Here is a 17,433-nt window from a genome sequence, read left to right on the forward strand (position 1 = left end):
TTATTTTCTTTCCTTTTTAAATTTTTTTTTTTCCTTTTTAAATTTTTAATCTTATTTAATTATTATTACTTTTGGCCGTGCTGCAAGGCATGTGGGATCTTAGTTCACGGACCAGGGATGGAACTTGTGCCCCCTGCAGTGGAAGTGCAGAGTCTTAACCACTGGACCGCCAGGGAAGTTGCCACATTTTTTCTTTTTTAAATTATTTTTATAAAGCAGTACTACTTTTTAAAATTATTTTTATAGAGCAGTACTATGGAAATAAACATACGCACATACATAATTTATATACATCACATTGGGGCCACAGCCAAGGAAGATTTTAGTGTGGAGGGAACACTTTTGAGGGCAATTTTCTGGTGAAACCTAAGGTGGCGGTGGTAGGTGGAGGACTGGCGGAAGCGTCTCTGGCAAAGGGAACATACATAGGGCTTCTCTCCCGTGTGGATTCTCTCGTGAGCCCGAAGGTTGGTTTTGTGGCTGAAGGCCATTTCACACACGCTGCACATGAAAGGCTTCTCTCCTGCATGAATCCTCTGATGCACATGTAGGTCTGATGCCTGGAAGAAGCCTTTGCCACACTCAGCACAAATATATGTTCTCTCATTATTGTGTCTTTTCTGGTGAACTTTTAACCGAGAGAAATACCTAAAGATCTTGGGACACGTCTCACATTTGTATACTTTTGGGGCTCCGTGGACTCTTTCTTGGTGTTCCCCACGTGCAGAATTCCCCTCAGTGCTCTGGTGCGTAGAAACAGGCTCAAGGGTGACCTGGTCTGGCTTGAAGAGAAACTCTGGTTCCACCTCCACAAGGACATCTTGATAGGAGGGTCCTTTCAGGGACCCTCCCTGGGACCTGGAGGGGGCTGGACCTGCTCTTCTGGAGCTGAGTGGATTCTCCAAACAAACACCTCCTTCTTCAGGCCTCAGACTGTTCTCTTCTTGGATAATGAGCAGGAAAGGTATTTGATTGCTTGCACTAGTAATACGGTCATTTACTTGACAAGTTTTCAAAGAAATGTTGCCACCATTTTCTTTACCTTCACTTTCTGTAGCGGGGGAAAAAGGGACTCAGTGAAGTTATGCCCAAGAAAGAGTCCACACAGATCATCCCTCTGGTACCTGGGCTTTCCCCACTCACTTTGTCTTGTTTCCAGGGAAGTATCTTGAGGAATCCAGAAAGGTGTCCCCATTTTCTCTCTTGCTGGAGTTCCTGTCGACAACTGTTTTGTGAAGTGAACAATGACTTCTCTTAAGGACGTATTCTCACAAAAGAGGGCTTCCTGTCCCTGCATGTGGACGTGGACCTGTGAACAAAGCCTGATTACTATCTATAATAACTTCTTTCTCTACTTCCAGGCAACTTCAACAGACTACTTATTCCTTACACCCCCTTTCCCCTCACCCTGGGGGTCAGAACCCTCTACTTACTAAGCCAGGTGGCTTCATGCCATCATCGGTCAGACCTTCCATGAATTTCTCCAGGTTTCTGCCGCTTGCATTCCATTTCTCTTGTAAAGTGGACCTGTCACCGCAGCGGCCATTGATCATAAACTGTTCCAGGACCAAACGAGAAATTATGTCATCCTTGCTGTGTTTTTCTGGCTGCAGCCATGAGTGAAATAATTTATAGAGTCTTTGCAGCTCCTGCCTTGCACGTGAGTTATTATTGTTTTGAAATAAGCTGAGCTGAGTGCTCTGGACCTCAGAGATCCCCTCTCTCTCCTGGATGGCAGATCCTTGTCTGGGTTTAAGCTCTAGATTATCTGACCCAGGATCCTTCCTGGATGTTTCATCTTGAAAGGAGATTCTGAGGTCTAAAGCCATTCTTAACAAGAATTCTCAGAGAGCCGCAACTTCAGGGATTCAATCTCTGCTGACTTGTTTCTTGGGGGATCTCTTTCAACAACTGCTGGATGTTTAAGAACTGCGAGCTAGAAATAGAAGAGATATGTAATAAATTACAACACTGGTATAATTGAAAAGAAACAAAATTCAGGTTCAGTTGAGTTCACGGATGAATTCTACTAGACATTTGGTGAATACACAAATGGAGAAAAGCGCAACCTCATCAGCCATCCCAGAAAGGCAAAATAAAACTACAAGAACGTGCTACAAAATACCTACCAGAATCACTAAAATAAAATAGAGTTAGCATTGGCATGGATTGGAGCACCTGGCACTCTCAGCCACTGCTAGTGAGTACTCACGCTGGAAATGCTTTGACTAGTATGTGCTAAATCTGTATTTATGCATTCCCTGTGACTCATCAATTTTACTCCTCGGCATGTACTCAACGGAAGAATATACTCGTGTGCATCAAAGGCATATACAATAATGTTTCTATCAACATAATTCATAATATTCCCATGCTGTAAATAATCTAAATGTCCAACCTTCAATGGGACAGATTACAATTAATTGATGCAGAGGCATATTTGATAGCAATAAGAAGAAATTCTTCATGCAACAACATAGAATAACCACAAAACAGAATGTCAAATGAAATAATCCAGGCACCAAACAATACATTTTATTTCTTCTTGTTTATGTTCATTGAAAAGCATATAAATACTATCAATATTATTTAGGATGTTGGTTAAAATTTTGGAAACAATAGTAGATCCTGGGATAGGTACATATGGAGGGCTCCATAGGATGACCCCATCCCAGTTTGCCTGGGACTAAAGAGAGAGTTCGTGTGATGCTGTACTTCCAATTTTAGCTGGCGATAGTCTACCTCTTGATCTTGGAGGTAGTTACACATGAGTGTTTCTCTGTAAAAATCCACCAAGTTATATACTTTCACTTTTCCTTTTTTCTGTATGTGCATTACATTTCAATTTTAAAAGTTCAATTTTAAACAGTAAATAGCGTCTTAAGTTGTAATTGGGCATGATTTAACTGAACGAAGGCGATCTAGTACAAAGATGTTCTTTCAGTCATTATAAGAAAACAAAATATAACAAACAATTGACAAGAAAGTGAATGAAATAGGACAGGCTGGAATCCATATACATGATTTCATCTTGTGTTAGAAACTCGTACATCAGACACAAACATCTGCAAAACCACCTCAGCTACACCCCGTGTCAGCCCAATGATACATTCCTCAGGAAATTTTCCTTTTACTTTCACCTCTTTCTTTTCTCCAATTACCCTTCCTTATGAAAAACATTTGTCTTTGCTTCACTGATCTTATCAAAGTTATAATTTTATATTGATCTGTTTCTTTCTTTTTAAAAGTAAATTTATTTATTTATTTTTGGCTGCGTTGTGTCTTTGTTGCTGCACATGGGCTTTCTCTACTTGCGGCGAGCGGGGGCTACTCTCCGTTGCTCTGCGCAGGTTTCTCACTGCGGTGGCTTCTCTTGTTGCGGAGCACGGGCTATGGGTATGCGGGCTTCAGAGCACAGGCTCAGTAGTTGTAGTGCACGAGCTTAGTCGCTCCACGGCATGTAGGATCTTCCCGGACCAGGGCTCTAACCCATGTTCCCTGCATTGGCAGGAGGGTTCTTAACCACTGCACCACAAGGGCAGTCCCTATTGAGCTGTTTGTATTGCCTATCCTTTTCTACTGGAGTGTAGGATTCAGAGGAGAAACTGAGTTTGTATTATTCAATATTGATTTGTGACTGCAAATCAATGATCTGGGCAACCACAGGCATACCCCTTGGGATGTCAAACAGATAAAAGATTTAATCCTTTCTATATCACTGCTCTATTTTTGTGTGTGTGTTTTTTTTATATATAGTCAACATTTCAAAGACTTGTATTATTGTTATTATTATTTTTGTCCACACCAAGCAGCTTGCAGGATCCTAGTTCCCCCAACCAAGGATCGAACCTGCACCCTTGGAAGTGAAAGCACAGAGTCTGGACCACCAGGGAATTCCCAGAGTTTTTTTCTTTTGGCTGCGCCATGCAGCATGTGGGATCTTAGTGCCCCGACCAGGGATGGAACCCACGCCCCCTGCATTGGAAGTTGGAGCTTTAACCACTGGACTGCCAGGAAAGTCCCTGGATTTGTTGTTGTTTTTTTTTAAAAGCAAACATTGTGCCACAAAATCAGAAAATGTGGGTGTTTGTTGGGATATGTGGGCTCCCAAATACCTAATTAATTTCTGTTAACTGATGTCATGTTTTATGTCAACCTCACCTGCTGATCTGATCAAACTAGCCACCCTCATCTCATCAATGAATGACACAAAGATGATTCTAGGCAAAACCCTATAGGAGAAAGTTGAACACATCCTTGCCTTCCCCTAATCCACTTATCACACCTATTTAGTCAAACTTTTTTTTTTTTTTTTTTTGCGGTAAGCGGGCCTCTCACTGTCATGGCCTCTCCCGTTGCGGAGCACAGGCTCCGGACGCGCAGGCTCAGCGGCCATGGCTCACAGGCCCAGCCGCTCTGCTGCATGTGGGATCTTCCTGGACCGGGGCACGAACCTGTGCCCCCTGCATCGACAGGGGGACTCTCAACCACTGCGCCACCAGGGAAGCCCTTAGTCAACCTTTTTAAAATGTTAATCTGCTCAGGTCATGCTCCACTTAATTCCCTCCCTGGCTCCCTCTTGCTCTCAGGGAAAAGCACTAAGTCCTTCGTGGTTCCACCAGGCTTTGCCTGGGCCTGTCCTCATCCTTCCCACCCCACCTTAGGTACTGTGGCTGATTATCTACATCCTGGTATACTGGTCTCTATTGCTTTTCTTTTTTCTATATAATCCATACCTCCTCCTTCATCTGGGACTCCCCACGAGTTCTCTCTCTCTCTCTCTATATATATATATTATTTTTTGGCCACACCACATAGTATGTGGGAGTTTAGCTCCCCAACAAGGGATCGAATATGTGCCCCCTGCACTGGAAGTGTGGAGTCTTAACCACTGGATGGCCAGGGAAGTTCCATGGGTTCTCTTTCTGGACTACCCCAGGCACACACAGACCACATGGTCACATTTGCAGACATGCACTCAATTTCACACAAACAAAGTCACGGAGCACTATTATGGCTAGGACCTTGGAATTCGAAATTGCCATATTTTGAATTTTCATCACAAGAAAAAGGAATGTAATGATGAATGCTGACGGATGTTAACTAGACTTACTGTGATCATTTCCCAATACATGCAAATACTGTATCATATGCAGTACATCTGAAATTAATACAATGTTATATGTCAATCATATCTCAATAAAAAACAGAACACAACAAAAACCCCCCAGACTGCCAATGTTCTCAACCTGCAGGCTGGCATTTACAAGCTGTGTGGCCCCAGACACGTTACGCATCAGGCCTCCATCCTTGTCATGGGGGCTCTGATCTCTAATGACACCCAGCTCAGAATTACCATGGGAGCTAAAAGGATTGATACATTTGAAGCACGTGGAGCATTCACTGGTAACTGACACACACTCTTTCATTTTCAGCCCCACCATCATCTCAATCGGCCGTGAACCTCCACTGCCACAAGATGCAATAAAAATGAATTACTAGAACATAAAATTAACAAAAAGCAATGTCAGACTAACAGACATTCCTAGGAGAAGTCTACTTCAGTCAAGCCAGATTTTGCACAGCCAGAGAAGCTTTCACAATCGACGATCCCCCATGCTTGAGAGACATCCATATCTTGGTACCTAGGAATTTTCTCCCCACAGCTATGCATAAATATACATGCATACACAATTGCACACACACACGAAACGGGAAACTTACCTCCTCCAGAAGACTGAACTTCAGACTGGGTAATCTTGAGCTGAAGGCTGAGGACTCGCTGTGACTCACTTTCTGAACTGGGTTCATCTGACGTGCCTTCCCAAGGCTCCTCCCTTTTATAGGATCAGGGAAAATAATGCATTTAAAGACGTGATTGGATAAAGTGTAACTGTTGATGGGATCTCTGTTGGAATCTTCATCAGCTGTAGCTCCAGCTTTTCAGTATGGTATTATATAACAGCCCTGGGCCTGGGGCAATAGGCCACAATCAAACACACATATTCCTGCAGTGAAATATAACAACATTCGCACTTAAGTGGGGATATAATGTTTAATCTCACGTCAAATTTTGTCCTATGTGAGTCTTATACAAAGTTAACACTTTCCAATTTTCCAACACTTGTGGATTGCAAGTGCAGAAAACAAGGCTAACATTCTCTCCTTCTGGGAATTTCCTGACGGTCCAGTGGTTAGGACTCTGCACTTTCACTGCTCAGGACACAGGGAACTAAGATTCCTCAAGCCCTGTGGCACAATGCGGGGGTGGGGGTGGGGGGATTCTCTCCTCCTGTGTATCGGGTCTGGTGAGTCAGAGGGTGCCCCAGGACCCCAAAGGAGGGGTTCCTAATCCAACAAAGAAATTGTAGGGGCTGAAACTAAGGTCAGTTAGTGGGAAGAGAAAGAGCAGTTCTTATTTTATATAAAGAAAGCACATAATGTTTGATGGACTTGTGGGGACTGAGTTAGAGGAAGGGGTTAAAATGGGGAGAGGCTTCTGGTTTGAAAATGTGGTGGGAGGGGTGGGGTCTTACACTCACTAGGGGGAAAGCAGGAGGAAGAGATTTTAGGAAAACTCAGCACTTCTGTTTCCTGACTTCTTGTGGATTGAGTGACCACCTGGAAGATCAGAGAAGAGATAGGGAAGCAGATGGAATGTTTTTTGGAGAGAAGGGACTTTTGCAGCAGTCCTAACATTATCTGCTTTCAAGTTATATCCAGAATCAAGTCATGTTTTACCCTGCACTGCCCAGGCCCCATCATCCTTCCCTTGGATTAATGAGGTGAGCTCCTAACTGGCTTCCCCTCCTCCCAGTAGTCTTCCTTCCTTTCTTTTCTTTTTTTTTTTTTGGCTGAGCCACAAAGCTTGCGGGATCTTAGTTCCTGACCAGGGATTGAAGCCGGGGCCATGGCAGTGAAAGCACAGAGTCCTAACCACTGGACTGCCAGGGAATTCCCACACAAGTCTTTCTATTCCCAAAGCAGCCATCATAGGGACCCTGTTATAACTGAGCCTGGACACATGCCTCCTCTGTGGAAGCTCCCCAGTGGCTTCGAGTTACTTACAGCAGGGCTCAGACTGCCTCTGGTAAAAAAACTTCGCCGCTCCCAGTGGCCTCACAGTTTCACAAAGTTCAATAAAGCTAAATTATCAGGGACTTCTTAGTGGTGCAGTGGTTAAGAATTCGTCTGACAGTGCAGGGGACACGGGTTCAAACCCTGGTCCAGCAAGATCCCACATGCCGTGGAGCAACTAAGCCTGTGCGTCACAACTACCGAGCCTGCGCTTTAGAGCCCATGAGCCACAACTACTGAGCTCACGCACCACAACTACTGAAGCCCGCGTGCCTAGAGCCCATGCTTCGCAACAAGAGGAGCCACTGCCATGAGAAGACTGCTCACTGCAACGAAGAGCAGCCCCCACTCGGTGCAACTAAAGAAAGCCTGCGTGCAGTAACGAAGACCCAACGCAGTCAAAAATAAATAAATAAATACATAAGTGAATAAATAAATTTATTAAAAAGAAAAAGAAAAGCGGTTTCATACTCGCTTCGGCAGCACATGTAATAAAATCAGAACGATACAGAGAAGATTAGCATGGCCCCTGCACAAGGATGACACACAAATTAGGGAAGTGTTCCATATTTTGTGCCCTTCCCTACCATCCTAAAACCCTTTGCCAATTCACACACACACACACACACACACACACACAGAAAAGCGGTTTCAGTTACCACCTACAAGGTCTCAGTTCAGTCATTACGAGCTGTACCAGCTTCAGATTGTGGTGCTGGAACAGACCGTGATATCTGGCAAGAGGGGTCTGAGGAGAGGTCAGGCAGATCAGCTGCCCCTGGGCTGTCAGGCCATCCCCTCTCATCCCGCAGACTTTTGGGATGACAGCTCAGGAGACGCCTCCACCCTGGCTAAGTTAAGATGAAAACAGATGATCCTGGTCGCCTAGTGTGGTGAAAACTGGGCTCCCTTCCCTGGCCCATCTCCTCATTTCATACTCTTACATCTGCCAGGGCATCTGGCCTGACCTTGGCCATTCCTCCATACACACACAGAGCAACTCATACATCCAGGAAAAAGTAACTAGATACGGAAGAAGAATCGCAACCTCACAAAAATCATAGTAAGCAACATATGTTATATAGTATAAAGAATTGGAAGTACAAAGAAATTAAAATAAGAGGATAAAATAATCCAGGACATGAGGAAAGAAAAAAGCCACAGGAGCAAGAAGATATGCTTCAAAAAATTGGGAAAATGTTGGTTATGGAAAACATTGATAAAGAAAGGACTGAGTAGAATACATAGGAGGATGGGGATATTTAAAGAATGAATCAGTGAGTCCGATGATCAGATTGAAGATGACATCTAAATGGCCAAGGGTAGGAGAATGAAATAGAAAGCATAAAAGAACAAAAGTTGTGATCAACCTGTGGGAAGGGATTTTCTCTGCTTTATGCCTCTGAAACAGTGGCTAACACCTATTGCTATTAAATACTAGTTGTGGGATACATAAAGAAAATGGAACTAGAAACACCAAGATCTGGATCCAAGTAGTCTCCAAAAGAGGGGGAAAACATGTGATGCCCAGGCAGGAGACATGGGGTGGTGGTGGGGGAGGATGGGGTTCAGCGGTCTAAAGTCAGGTGCAGACATGAGATCCTTTTTTTTTCTCCTAAATTATCCTTTTTTACTTTTTAAAAAACATCTTTGGGCTTCCCTGGTGGCGAAGTGGTTGAGAGTCCGCCTGCCGATGCAGGGGACACGGGGTCGTGCCCCGGTCCGGGAGGATCCCACATGCCGCGGAGCTGCTGTGCCCGTGAGCCATGGCCGCTGAGCCTGCGCGTCCGGAGCCTGTTGCACCGCAACGGGAGAGGCCACAACAGTGAGAGGCCCGCGTACAGCAAAAAAAAAAAACAAAAAAACCCCAAAACTTTATTGGAGTATAATTGCTTTACAATGTTGTGTTAGTTTCTGCTATGTAACAAAGTGAATCAGCTATATGTATACAAATATCCCCATATCCCCTCCCTCTTGCGTCTCCCTCCCACCCTCCCTATCCCACCCCTCTAGGTCGTCACAAAGCACCGAGCTGATCTCCCTGTGCTATGCAGCTGCTTCCCACTAGCTGTCTATTTTACATTTGGTAGTGTATATATGTCAGTGCTACTCTCTCACTTTGTCCCAGCTTACCTTTCCCCCGCCCCATGTCCTCAAGTCCATCTCTATGTCTGCGTCTTTATTCCCAGACACGAGATCCTTGAGTTGCTGGGCTCTGAAGGGCATGGTTGGAAGTGGCCAAAGTTTAGGGATGAGGCAGGACGACCCATGTGGGTGAGTCAGGGGACGAGAAGACAGAGGCACAGGTGACTGCTGTTGGGGGCACCATGAAGATGTTACCTGAGGGCATATGTATAGAGGCTGTCAGGAGTGGTAAAGAGGCCAGAATGCAAGAAGGCAAGGGTCCTGGGAATTCCCTGGAGGTCCAGTGGTTAGGACTCTGCGCTCTCACTTCTGAGGGCGTGGATTCGATCCCTGGTCGGGGAACTAATATCACACACACACACACACACACGCATACAAAAATCCAAAAAAAAAAAAAAAGGCAAGATTCCTAATCAGGAAATGGCGCAGCTCATTTAACTTGAGGGGGGGCGGCAGGGTCTCTCCCATCTCCCAGTGGCCCTTAATCTTGAGCCATTTAGTATAGCTCAGAGACAGTTACCGACTTGGGTTCTTGGACTTTTGCCTTTTTTTTTTTGGCTGCATTGGTATTCATTGCTGCATGTGGACTTTTAGTTGCGGTGCGTGGGGTTATTGTGGTGGCTTCTCTTGCTGTGGAGCATGGGCTCTAGGCGCGTAGGCTTCAGTAGTTGTGGCTCGTGGGCTCTAGAGCACAGGCTCAGTAGTTGTGACGGACTTAGTTGCTCCACCGCATGTAGGATCTTCCCGGACCAGGGTTGGAACCAACGTCCCCTGTATTGGCAGGTGGATTCTTAGCCACTGCGCCATCAGGGAAATCCCTCTTGGACTTCTTTAATCAATAGAAATTGGTTAAGAGGCCAGGGACTTCCCTGATGGTCCCGTGGTTAACTCTGAGCTCCCAATGCAGGGGGCCTGGGTTCGATCCCTTGTCAGGGAACTAGATCCCACATGCATGCTGCAACTAAGAGTTCACATGCTGCAATAGACCAGGGGCAACCAAATAAATAAATAAATAATTTAAAAAATAATTTAAAAAATAAAAAGGAATTGATAAGAGGACAGATGAGAAATTTAGGCAAGGCTTTATTGGGACTGGTGCTGCATCAGGAGGGAGCAAAAACAAGTAATAGATGCACTCGCTCTCTCCTCATGAAGAGGCAAGCTGGTCTCTTAAATGGGGGGAAGAGCAGGAGCGGATTAGTGGGTCTGCCTGCCCCCTTAGTGGTGTTCTGTGCAGGTATCATGCATAGTACACTGCTTTTGCTCCTGGCAGGCAGTCACCTCAAAGGTGGCAGTTGGGTTTTGGCCTTTTCATATCTTATTGTTTATAATTTGCCCCAACTTCTCATGCATATATTTTTAGCCCCTTAGAGTTTCTTTGTATTCTGTTGTTCAAGAAGACGTTTGTCCAGGTGCAAGTACTGCAGTAAAGGGTCTCAGGTCTCAGGTCCCAGCCTGTCTCAAGGTGAGGAGCCAATCTTTCATTATTTCACCTGCGGTGGCCTATCAGAACTGGGCAGCTGAGGGTCAGATCCCAGTCTTTCGTTTTCCTGTTGGATGTTAACGTCCAATCTCAGTAGAAAGGCTTTTGTTCTCTCTAAGGCTGTTGTTGATATAGATGATGCACACATCCATACTTACTATAACGCTTTGAAATTGATGGGGGTTTTTCCCCCTGTATCAGTTTATTCCTTAATATTGATGGGGAGTATTCCATTTATAAATATAACAATTTCTTAACCATTCATCTGTGGATGGATGTTTGTTTTTGTTATCTAGTTGTTGGGTTTGAAGAATAAACTTCCTGGAAAGTGCCAATACGTACAAATAGTTCAGTGGACACAGGTTTCCATTTCTCTTATAGTTATACTTAGAAAGAAGTGGATGATTAACTTCATTAACTGCCAGTGTTTCCAAATTTATTTTTACTATTTTGCATTCCTACCAGCAATGTGTGAGAGTTCCACTTTTCTTCACATCTTCAACACTAGATATTGTCAGTCTTTTAATGTTACCATTAAAATGAGTGTGCAGTGGGACCTCACTCTGGTTTTCATTCATATTTCCTTAAATAATAATACTGAATATTTTCATGTGCTTACTTATGATTCATATATCATATTTAGTGAAATGTGTTCAGATGTTTTGCCTATTCTTTTAGTAGTGTTGTTTACCTTATTACATGTTCTGTATACCTGCCTTTTGTCAGATATAGGTTTTTAAAATATTTTTTCTTAGGCCATAGATAGATTTTTTTTCATTTCCTTATCAGTACCTTTTGAACTGTAAGAAATTTTAATTTTATTAAAGTCTAGTTTATCATATTTTTCTTTTATGGTTTGTGTTTTTTTCCTATGTAAGAAATCTTGGCCTAAAGCAAGAACAAAGAGCACTCTTCCTGTTATATTTAAGATGGTATATATTTCTATCTCATATTAAGGTTTATGGCCCATTTTGAGTTCACTTGTGAATATTTTGAGGGAAGGGTTGAGGTTCTTTACTTTTATGCATGAGGATATCACAGTTTTTCAGAATAATTTGTTGAAAATATTATCCTTTCATTTTTAATTTGGCAACTTTGTTGAAAATAAGTTAATTATATGCATGTGGCTCTATTTCTGGACTCTTCCATTGCTCCATTGTCTATCCTTTCACCAATACCACATGGTCTCATTACTATAGCTTCATAGTGTTGTTTTTTTTTTTTCATAGTAAGTTTTGAAATCAGGTCTTTAAAGTCCAAATTTGTTCTATTTAAGAAAATAGAAAGTGCTTTGACTATTATAAGCCTTTTGCATTTCCATATATATTTTGTTATTTTTTTAAAGAGAACATATTATTGTCTTCATAATAAAAAAGATGAAGCTTGGAACTGGATTGCTTGGCCTTGTATATTCTTTTCTCAATTCACATGTGAAGCAAGGAGTGTGGGCTAGTAGCTAAGTGCTTGGACTCTAGAGACACACTGTTTTTCTAATTCGTCTGAGCTGTGCCATTTACCAACTGGCTGACCTTGGTCATGTCCATTCTCCTCAGTACTCAGGATTCATATCTGTAAATGTGGGAAAATGGGACATTGAACTGTACAGCTACGCAGTGCAATGAAGACCCCAACCAGGTGTGAAAGTGAAGAAAAATTCCCTGCAAAGAGAAAAGCATGTATTAACACCCCAAGGTTAGTGAGAACTTGGCTTGTTGGTATAGAGAGTGAAAGACTGCAGGGCTGGAGTGGGAGACTGGTAGGTAGTGAGATGAGCGGGGCAAGGGCTGCTGCATGTATTTTGGAATCTATGATGAGAAATTTGGATTGTATTCTTACTACTCTGGGAAGTTGTGGGGATTTAGCATGACAAGACACATGATCTGTTGTTTTGTTTTTTTCAATGTCTTATTCCGAAATAACTGTATATTCACAGGAAGTTGCAGGTATAGTACAGAGTATCTTTCACTTAGTTTCCTCTGTGGTAGCAGCGTATGTAACCTTAATATCAAAACAAGGAATTTGACATTGGTTAAATCCTCGTATCTTTTTCACAGTTCACCGTTTTTACGTGTGTGTGTGCATGTGTGTAGTTCTATGCAGTTTTTTGTTGTTTTGTTTGTTTGTTTGTTTTGCGGTACGTGGGCCTCCCGCTGTCGTGCTCTCTCCCGTTGCAGAGCAGAGGCTGCGGATGCTCCAGCTCAGTGGCCATGGCTCACGGGCCCAGCCGCTCCGTGGCATGTGGGATCTTCCCGGACCAGGGCACGAACCTGCGTCCCCTGCATCGGCAGGTGGACTCTCAACCACTGCGCCACCAGGGAAGCCCCTATGCAGTTTTATCACGTGTAGAATCAGGTAGGCACAACCACAATCAAGATACAGAATTTTTTTTGGCAGGAGGCCAAAAGGTTATATGTGGCCCCCAAATGCAGATACTACAAGTCACATAAAGAGAGGGAAGTCTGATATGGAGGAGGATATGCCTGAAGTGAGAAGTATTTAGGGAAATAAAACCAATAGACCTTGAGGGCTAAAATCTTGAAAACAGCATTTGACATGAGTAACCAAGAATTAATATATTGCCAACAGGAATTTTGGTCAGGACCTTATAGTGACCATCCTGAATGGCTGGAGTATTTTTTTTTTTTAATTAAAAAACCACTGGACCGCCAGGGAAGTCCCTTGAGTTGGTATTTTAAAGGGAAGGCCAGGGAAATTTGCCCTTTAACTACATAAGCAAGAGCAGCCTTTAGGCACACTGGATGAAGATAAGAAATCCAGTGGGGTGGCATGAAGCTGAAACGTGTGGGGCAGTAGCCCATCTGTTCTCTGTAAGCACAACGATGAATGTATGCCTTGCACAAGTGTCTAGCAAATCCCCTCACGAGGGGATGTCATCAATGTAGCGCCATACTTGGGTGTGTGGGGACAGCTGGATCCAATTAATTTCTTGTCAGTTGAGGTTGTATGTGATGGCTGAACCGTTGCGGTATCCCATGGGCAACTAAGTAAAGGTGTATAGTACTGAGTTCCTATGCAAGCGAAGGAGAGGCTGTTAAAATAGGCACTGGCTAGAATACATGTAAGAGCAAAGTATTGGCCTGTGAAGATTGAACGGCACATTCACTTGAATTATGTGAGGTATAGGGGCCTCAATGGATGGGATCAATGTAGCTGTAATTCACCATGAGATGCCATTCCTCCTAGGACAATTAACATCTATGGTGGTGTCTCAGATCTAAACAAAATTGGTTACTTCTCACTTTAAGTTAATGAACCTGATCTGTATGTCAAAGATATTCTTTTGATATGTCTTCAACATGATTTCTGGTCATTTTATTTTCTCATTTAATGTGTTATTTTTGTCTATTAATTCCTTTTTTTATTTCGTGTTTAAATTTACTTGGAAAAGTTCGTGTAAATACACGAGGATAAATTTAACACACACACTTTCCTCCCCACCTGTATACGTATAAAACGAATCAATTATGGTTGAGGATCCTTTCCGTAACATTTGGATTTGCTTACATACAGTAGCATCTGTTCTCATTCTCCCGATATGACCTCCTGACTGATTCATTCCCATAGTGCTCTTTTAGCCCCTGCCAGATGCCTGTATACAGCTGCACGATTGTAGCTCGTGAGATATGCCCTTCAAGATCCTGCCCCAAAACTGTGGACAATAGGCAACTATTTTCTTCCCAAAACATTAGTGCTAATTATATTTATTATTACAGTATGCACCAAATATGGACAATTGGTATGTGACAAAGACAAAAAGATTGAAAGAGTTTTCAACAAATCCTAGTTTATATGCACTGGATAACTTTAGAAATTAGGACCTAAAATCTGCTCCTCTGTTAAATATGGGTGATAATATTGAGAATGTCTAGAGCTAATAGCACTTTAAATTATAACTGTGCTCCCTCTGATTGTTCTAAAATGTACTGAAATTCCCCAATCACTTTACAGAACCCCAATTATTATGAATTATGTTGGATTACTTATGGCTTTTCTGTCAACAAGAACAAAGACACAAAATACTAGAGGATTCATACTGAAAACAGTATGGTTTTGACTCCAAAATAAAATGCTGGAAAACTGCATCTCAACTTTTAATTTATACGTTTTTTTGTTTTTTTTTTGGCCATACTGAGTAGCATGCAGGATCTTAGTTCCCAGACCAGGGATAGAACCCACACGCCCTGAAGCGGAAGTGTGGAGCCCTAACCACTGGACCGCCAGAGAATTCCCTAATATGCATTCCTTCTGATCCTTTGTGAGAAAAACATTTTCAAAGTTTGGGGGGTTTTTTCCCTCAAGAACTGCCTGTACTTGAAATATCTTGCCTGCTCTACTTTTGTTTCTTGCATAATTGAAGTAGTGAATTGAATAATTTAACTGAATAAGTGCCATTATTATATCAATAGACTGTCTTTTGTTTCCAATGAAAATTTTGGTTTCAGGGTGTAAGAATGTATCAAAACATCAAAATGTACACCTTAAATACATGCAGTTTATATGTTCCGTCAATTATACCTTCATGAAACAAATATTCAAAACCTGTCACTTCCTAATAATTTTATTATGTTTTATTATCATCTGTGTCCTACAGGTTATTGTAGCTACTGGAATAGTATGGCGGAGTTAGAATGATGGACCTCTGACAACTTTTCCCAACTCCATGTTCAGTGACATCATGTTGGCAGTTTGAAATTGGCCATGGTGGGAGTATTTATATCAGGGAAATTGGAAAACACTACAAACCAGGACTTAACTGTATTATTGAAAGCCTAGACTTAAGAATATAGGAACAATGCAGATTAAAATTGTAAGTATATGGTGTATGTGGTAATTACATTGTACAGAATGCACAAAAATTGAGGAACAAAAATGAGCATATTACTTGTTAATGAAAAGGGAAATAGTCACAACATAAAAAAGTAAAATAAGCTTAAGATATAAACAGATATTTTACCAAGAAGGCAAACAGATGACAAATAAACACATGAAAAAAATGCTCAACACCATGAATCCTTAGGGAGATGTAACTAAAACTACTGCTTCCTTACTAAAAGTGTAAATTCAAAAGACTGACAATACCAAGAATTGGCAAGAATGTGGAAGCATTTTACATTAACCTGGTGGGTATACAAAAGCAAACCATAATTTTAGGTCACCATTTGGCAGTTTTGTAAGTTAAACACTCACCTATTCTATGACTCAGGCATTATACTTTGAGTTACTAACACAAGTGAAAATACATACATACACATAGAATTACACACAAATGTTCTAGCACCTTTACTCACAATAGCCAAAACTGGAAGTAACCCAAATTCTCTTAACCAGACAAATGAATAAACAAATGGTATAAGTATAGAAAAGATACTACTCAGCAATAAAAAGAATGAACTACTATGGATCATTGAAGAATCTGAAAATAATTATGAACCATGAACGAAACCAGAAAAAAAAAACGTAAACATTTTATGAATAAAACCATATAAAATTCTAGAAAATACAAAATAATCTATTATAAATAAAGGTAAATAAATGATGGCTTGAGGACCTGGGGAGAAGGGCCTGAGGTAAACTGGGGGTGAGAGACATGTTCATTATTGTGATTATGATGAGGTTTCATGGGTTTATATGTATGTAAAATTTAAATTGTATACTTCAAATAGATACAGTATATTGCATGTTGACTATACCTGAATAAAAATTTACAAAATGGTTCAAAAGAAAAATACAGATATCCCACGCTTTTCAGAAAATCAGGCCTGGCAATCCTATATTGCCTCTCTTTCTAATGACCTTGGAGGAGCAGCCTTGCCTTAGTGGTAGCAAATACTTATGAGTAATAGATTCCTTCCCACCTGAGTTAACAGGAATGCTGGCTGGTCACAGAGCCACACTGTGGACTAAGGCAGCAGTCCCCAACCATTTTGGCACCAGGGACAGGTTTCCTGGAAGACAATTTTTCAGCAGACAGGGGAGGGGGTTTGGGGGGTGAGGTGGGGTGTGTGATGGTTCAGGAGGTAACGTGAGCAATGGGGAGCAGCAGATGAAGCTTCACTCACTCGCCCACCACTCAGCTCCTGCTGTGCAGCCCGCTTCCTAGTAGGCCGAGGATCGGTGCCGGTCCAAGGCCAGTGGGTTGGGGACCCTGGACCAAGGGATCTCATTTCGCTCTATGCTTGTTTCTTTGTGTAGCAATGGCCTTTAGCTGAATATCCAAGAGAGGCTATAGGAATCCAGAAAACCAATAGCTTATTTTCTTTCACAATGACCTCAGCTAAAAAAGATACACTTGCCTGGAGGTTCTGAGAATTTCTGGGCATCTGTGCTCACTGATATTGCACAGTCACAGTCAATTTGTTGATGCAATTTTAGAAGGGGCACACTCCATCTACTCAACTGCACTGTCCTCCGCTCCAGGGTTTCTTTATCAAGATGGTTCCCCCTGGCCCTAGTCTTACAGTGGCATTATCTAGTGAACTCTGGGGATCACGGCATGTGGTTCTTTTGCAGGATAACTGCTGAGCATTATGTGATATTTACTGTGAATAAGAAAAACAATTTGTGTTGTTATCAGAAGCACTGAAGGCTGTCATAACGTCCTGGCTCCTCAGGGTGTTTTCTGAGCCCACAAAAAACCCTGATACCCAGTCCACAAATTAGGACGCTGAAACCCTGCAGTCTTTCCTAGGAGACCCTGGGTAACAATG

General features: G+C 42.3%; 1 protein-coding gene and 1 non-coding gene across 2 annotated transcripts; one reads left to right on the forward strand and one right to left on the reverse strand.

Moving 5' to 3' along the window:
• Window positions 1-293: 293 nt before the first annotated feature.
• Window positions 294-5,782, reverse strand: ZSCAN4 (zinc finger and SCAN domain containing 4). The gene is made up of 4 exons (XM_032613311.1): window positions 5,725-5,782; window positions 1,434-1,936; window positions 1,144-1,309; window positions 294-1,051 (listed from the first exon to the last, which is right to left on the reverse strand). Exons 2-4 carry the CDS (start codon window positions 1,827-1,829, stop codon window positions 294-296), a joined length of 1,320 nt encoding a protein of 439 aa, XP_032469202.1. The 5' UTR covers window positions 1,830-1,936; window positions 5,725-5,782.
• A 1,762-nt stretch (window positions 5,783-7,544) lies between these two features.
• Window positions 7,545-7,651, forward strand: LOC116744865. The gene has a single exon (XR_004347192.1). It is a non-coding gene; the product is annotated as a U6 spliceosomal RNA (small nuclear RNA).
• Window positions 7,652-17,433: the final 9,782 nt, after the last annotated feature.

Source organism: Phocoena sinus, chromosome 19 (assembly GCF_008692025.1).
Source record: "Phocoena sinus isolate mPhoSin1 chromosome 19, mPhoSin1.pri, whole genome shotgun sequence".
NCBI lineage: Eukaryota > Metazoa > Chordata > Mammalia > Artiodactyla > Phocoenidae > Phocoena > Phocoena sinus.

Excerpts from the sequence above, each read along its gene's own strand:
- ZSCAN4 (XM_032613311.1), bottom strand. The coding sequence starts at position 1,829 with ATGGCTTTAGACCTCAGAATCTCCTTTCAAGATGAAACATCCAGGAAG. Across the intron at positions 1,310-1,433 it reads GCATGAAGCCACCTGGCTTA|GTCCACGTCCACATGCAGGG; the intron begins GTAAGTAGAGGG and ends CTTTGTTCACAG. Across the intron at positions 1,052-1,143 it reads TTCCCTGGAAACAAGACAAA|AAAGTGAAGGTAAAGAAAAT; the intron begins GTGAGTGGGGAA and ends CCCCCGCTACAG.